Below are 6,244 nucleotides of genomic sequence, written 5' to 3' on the forward strand. Positions count from 1 at the left end.
TCAAATATTTTCCTAAGAACCTTATTCTCAAACAACCTTAACCTATGTTCCTCTCTCAAAGTGAGAGTCAAAGTTTCACAACCATAAAGAACAACTGGTAATATAACTGTTCCATAAATTCTAATTTCAGATTTTTTGACAGCAGACTGGGTGATAAAAGCTTCTCAACCGAATAATAACAGGCATTTTCCATATTTATTCTCTTTTTAATTCCCTCCGGAGTATCATTTATATTTGTTACTGTTGCTTCCAGGTATTTGAATTTTTCCACCTCTTCAAAGGTTAAATTTCCAATTTTTATATTTCCATTTTGTACAATATTCTGGACACGAGACATACTCATATACTTTGTCTTTTCGGGATTTACTTCCATACCTATCTCTTTAATTGCTTCAAGTAAAATTTCTGTATTTGCCCTAATCGTTTGTGGATTTTCTCCTAACATATTCACATCATCCGCATAGACAAGCAGCTGATGTAACCCATTCAATTCCAAACCTCTCTGTTATCCTGGACTTTCCTAATGGCATACTCTAGAGCAAAGTTAAAAAGTAAAGGTGATAGTGCTTCAGCCCACAGTGAATTGGAGGCGCATGTGACAGAAACTGGCCTATACGGACTCTGCTGTATGTTTCACTGAGACACATTTTAATTAATCAAACTAGTTTCTTTGGAATACCAAATTCAATAAAAAACTTTCCTTATATCAATGAAAATAAGAGCCAGATCTTTTGTACATATACATCTTGATAGCATAACTTTCAACTCTATATCACTTCGGATATGTTTTGGCTTAACGTTGCAGTGAATCGAGAATTGCAGTGTTGATGTGAGTACCAGAGGAGTTCGTGAAATCTCTTTAGTTGGGGTTAAAACTCACAATTCGTGGATACGTCGGTCAAATACTTTTTCAATTACTCTTCTGATCACTGAACATATTGTGATGGGCCTCCAGTTTGTTACATCCATTGTATCACCACCTTTATGGATTAACAGGTTGACTGCCATGGAGGACACCAATGTCCTCTTCCCGAATATTTTGCTCCCTGCTATAGGGGACACTAGTGTTCGTTGCTACATGCTTGGATTTGCCATTGCCTCAATGCCACATGTCCGCTGGCTCAGAATTTTGTTAATGCTTGTGGTCCGCTATGGCCTACAGTAGTCCCATGCATGCATCAGTTCTTATGAACTATTTCATTTTGGTTCAAGGATGATATAAGTCCTATTAAATCTACTTTATTTTCCTTCAAATGAGTACATATTACACATATAGGATAGTTTAATTATGATTACATTTATCAATTATTATTTTTAATGTTTTATTGAAAAATGAGAAACACTTGAATATTTGTTTTTTCAGTCAGTAATCTTTAAATACGAGATAAAAATATGTCCCAAAGACCTCTATTGGAACAACGGGACACATTAGCGAAAAAGGAACATTTCCTTATTTTACAGGATGTATAGGAAGCCTAGTCTGAAGCTAAACGTTTCTGCTTCGTAACAATATATTTTTATGAGGCGAATAAAATTGTTAGCCAAGATTTCAACCCTTATAAATACTTGGAGGATTGTACCTGTTGTTGATCAGTGAATCCATTGGACCTAGTTGGTAGCACTACAGCAGCAGATCCACTGACCACTCCCTGTTCCATCACCCGGGGGATGTCCTGTGAAGTCGTAATATGAAATTAGAAAAAAAAAAAACATCATGTACAGTGTATGAAGCTGCCCTATGTGCTTTTTGAAAGTACAGTACCCTGCTCAAAACTTCTTTCTTATAGAAAATCTTCTTTCTTTGTTGCCAGCCATAGAGCATATGCTTAAACTAATACCACGAAGGTGGTGTTGCTTAAACTCTATACAGCCTTGAAATCATATTTTGAATAAATAAAAGTGTCCCACTGTCATTAAAATGTTTTTTTGATGTTCCCGTTTAAAAAATGGTTATATTTTATACACTATGAAGCAGCAGTTTTTTAAATGATTTTGTTCATTTGCTTGAAGGTCAACATATTTCTATTGTAGGAAGTTCAGCACTAATTAAAGAAGTTAAGCAAAAATTATTTATGATGTAACTGCTTCTTATACCACTTGTAGTGCAATCTAAAAATTCTTCTTTAAGAAAATGTCTAACATAAGAAATATTTTTGTTCTTCTTATTAAACTTGTACCATAACGAATAGAAAGAAGTAGTGGTCGCACTCTGTTAATTCAAACGGCCGATACCACGTGGCGCTAGTGCAGAGTTCGCTCAGTCTGTTCCGTGTGTAAGTACGTAAATACATTTAACGTAAGTTGCACTGTTTACCTTTCGCTCCATATACGTACGTAACTGGCATTGTACTTACAACATTAAGACTATTTGAAAGAAAAACACATTCATATACATCACACTGTAAAACAAATAATAGTTTAATATGTAAAACTTAACTTAGGGCTGCTTGTAGGCATGCAATATGTACTCACCAACAGTTACTTGTCCGACACTTTGGAGAATTTACGAGATGATTTGGCGGCTCTCGGAGCTTGGAGTTCTCGTCGGATTTGTTTCGTCCGGAAGAAGAACCGACATTTCATATAGTGAAAAATTAGTTTCGGTATGATATCCATGGCATGATCCAAGCAGCATCCTGTTCCCAGTGTCTGAATTACAATTGAGGTAATACTGTCTATGCACTCGTGAAATATGTCGCCCCACATTCCATCGCTCAATTTTTCTTTTATTGTCTGTTCTGTTTGCATAAGCAAATGAAACACGCTCGTCAAAGGATGAGTCAGGAAGGAGATGTCACGACCAGATCCGTAATCCTTTATTTCTGTAAGTGAGGAATACGGTGATTTGTGTCCATGATGACGGAGGGAGTGGGCACATTGGTTACATTGAATAAATTTAGAACTATTTTTCACCACGTACCCAGCTAGGTGATATATCAAGCATTTCTCTGCGAGAGTAGATGAATTTTCTAATTCTGGAATAGCACTTTCCCAATCTTGAAATTCGGAATCATGTTGAAGGACAATTTTTTCTTTAAGATTCTTTTCCGTCGATGTTTTTATTTCTTTATTACGTTGTTCTATATTTCGGGCTAGTAAACGCATTTGGTTCACGAAAGATGTCAAGGGCGCATCCGATTTTGGTTCGCAGTTCCCCCCAGATGACAAGGCCTGTTTTATAGGGACGTAAATGCATTGCAATATATGTAATTGGAGGAAATCAACAGTTGAAGGATGGTCGTCGCAGCTCAATGATCGCATGATTCCGAAATGGCGTTCCAGGGGATCTTGATGTAATTTTGCAGTTAACACATATCGGAACCCTTTGCTCCAAAGAAATTCACACAATTCCAGTGTACTTTGAAGAGAAACTCTCAAATATTCCATGGTTCTGTCAGATGCGAAAGTATTGTTTGTAGTGTTGATGGAATGAAGAAAATTGATGAGGACGGTGTGAGAATTCGAACCTTTATAGAGACCTTTAATGGGGATACTTGAATTTAAGCAATCTGCAACTTGATTTAAATCCCTTGTAAATTGTTCAGTGCTCTCGCTGCCTTCGAAACCTGATGTACAAATTTCTCGATAAAATTTCAAGCCATTGGCTACACTGTTGCTGAAGATCTGAAAGGCTAGTCTTGCACTCATTTTTTGAAAGGAAGAGGGTTCTACATGTGCTGAAGACAGTTTAGGACACACTTTAAGCCCTTTAGATGCTGAAAAATCTTCATTATACAGCAATTTATAAAAACTGAAGTATATTAATTCGTTCTTATAATAAACGACTTTTTTACAATTAAAATTGTTTCATATACATTTTAAGATATGAACGAAGTCAGAAAATGCCCACAATTTCCTTTCATTGTCTGCAGGATTTAAAATAAAACACTTAGACTGACCCTTCTTTCCACTTATGCCTAACGATTTCAAGCTTTCTTATTTGTTTGGCTTCCATCACATGTAAAGCCTACAACTCTTGCTCCTGCTTCCTCCAGTTGCAGAATTACTTGGATGAATATTTTTGCAAGAATATCCCCAGGTACAGCATTCCTACTGGCATAAATCGCGACGGGTTGCACCCAGCTTTGCAGGAAGGGAATAAACATGAACACCAAAGCGTGGTTTGCCAGTTGATGTTTATGAGTGTCTGGTGTTAGATACCCGAAATCAACGAAGCCATCTACTTTAAGTGTTGCATTATTAAACTGAATTTCTTCCCTAAGTTTCACTTCATCGAATATTAATACACCGTATTTATTATTTTCGTCTTCATCTTTGTAGCACTGTGCAATAGCATCAATGGCGTGCGGATTTACCCCATAGGGGCATTTAAGTCCCTTACATAATTTTCTTAGGTGTTTTTCAGAAGGGAGTGGTAGCAATTCATGTTGTAAACAATGTCTATATCCTTCAGGTGATTTTATTTTAAGCAATAAACTTTCTAGAATGAATTCACTGCTGTACCTCATTCCATTAGGATTCTTAATGTTACATTTTTTTAACGTGGTATCTACTACTATTTTCTGCGTTTTACTGAGACCTGCAGTGTCCTTATAATGCAATTCTGTACTTTTAACTTCTCTTTCTAAAGCGTTGATTCTAGCTTTGGCTGATGACAGACAGAACTTAGCGCGCGTTAACTTCCGATTTACATATCTCAGTTGGTTTTTTAGATATGCTATTTTTTTTTTTTTTTTTGAGGATCAGAAGCTACAGTTAGTTCTTTAGTAGAAGAAGAAGAAGAAGAATATTGAATATCAACATAATTTGGTTCACCTCTTGTTTCCGGAATATCTGTCATGCATCTCTCAGGAAGATAATCTTCATTCTTTCTCTTTCTTTTACGAGGAGTTGTGGATTCTTGAATTTTCCGTATTGGTCGTTTTCGGGATTTGATAGGCGTTGAAAGGTACTTGGGCAGGTTCGGAAAAATATGAGGAACTGCACCTGGTTTTTTATTTATTTATGTTATTGGGTTATTTTACGACGCTGTATCAACATCTAGGTTATTTAGCGTCTGAATGATATGAAGGTGATAATGCCGGTGAAATGAGTCCAGGGTCCAGCACCGAAAGTTACCCAGCATTTGCTCGTATTGGGTTGAGGGAAAACCCCGGAAAAAACCTCAACCAGGTAACTTGCCCTGACCGGGATTCGAACCCGGGCCACCGGATTTCGCAGCCAGATGCGCTGACTGTTACTCCACAGGTGTGGACTCCTGGTTTTAATTTCCACTTCAGTCTCGGCAATTCAACTTTTTCGTTATTCACAACGAACGCGTCTACTTTAACAATAAAATCGTCTGAGAAATGAGAGTCACAAATAGAACTTGTTCGCGACAACGGCCTGTCTTTTCTTGGGATCGCCCTTGACCATTTATAAAATTCGTCCTTGTCCTTGGGAGGGGTGAAAAAGTGTTTATTGGCTGCCTTTCCGCCATATCCCGCCCTACAACCCGGAACAAAACACGAAGGCATTGCTTCAAATATAAAACGACAAAAACATAATAATCTCGTCCTTTAATAAATAAATCGTGAGAGCTACTCACTTGTCACTCGTGTACGAATAATTGCAGATTAGTGTATTGGCACTTAAAGTATTTAACGCACTTAATTACACTAAAAAAGCAAACGAAATGAACGAACACTCTACTGCTTCTTTTATGGATATTTGCTTCCAACTGAGAAATACCGATCGCAGCGCCACTAATTCTCTTGGTCACCGTCGACAATGCTGAACAGATAGGAGTGCGCACACTTCTTCTTTCTATTCGTTATGCTTGTACTGTATATATTGAACTTTTCACAGAAATTGGCATTTTGGATTGGTGAGACATCATTTAGTAATTAAATTGGACAATGTTCAAAACAGTATCTGACTCTATATCAACAAATGTTTAAGAGAAATCAATTATTGTCCGCCGAGTTAGCTCTGTGGTAGCACGTCTGCCTCCAGACTAGCGGGCATGGGTTCGATTTCCGGTGAGGTCAGAAATTTTCATGTAAAATTTCTACCTCTGGACTAGGAGAGGTGGTGGTGCACAACTTCTAATCACTAAATTGTGCACCCATATGCCTGGGTTAAATCCCAAATTTCTCCGCAGTGCATATGAAGAGAAGACATATGTCACTGTTAATAGTGATTCATCTGTCGGATGGGGACATTAAGCCTGGTGGAATCCTTGGTGCTATTCGACAGGAGTAGGCTATATATTGGTAGTGGGTTTCCTCTTCTACCTTCCTCA

At 37.5% G+C, this 6,244-nt stretch overlaps 1 protein-coding gene across 1 annotated transcript in view; it reads right to left on the reverse strand.

The window, feature by feature from the left end:
• The window catches only part of LOC138715346 (titin homolog), a 91,341-nt gene that overhangs the window by 66,700 nt on the left and 18,397 nt on the right, over positions 1 to 6,244 (reverse strand). Inside the window, exon 2 of the mRNA XM_069848164.1 lies at positions 1,581 to 1,673. Within this exon, the coding sequence (XP_069704265.1) occupies positions 1,581 to 1,673 (93 nt within the window). The remainder of the gene's footprint in view (positions 1 to 1,580; positions 1,674 to 6,244) is intronic.

The sequence above is a fragment of the Periplaneta americana genome, chromosome 15 (genome assembly GCF_040183065.1).
Source record: "Periplaneta americana isolate PAMFEO1 chromosome 15, P.americana_PAMFEO1_priV1, whole genome shotgun sequence".
NCBI lineage: Eukaryota > Metazoa > Arthropoda > Insecta > Blattodea > Blattidae > Periplaneta > Periplaneta americana.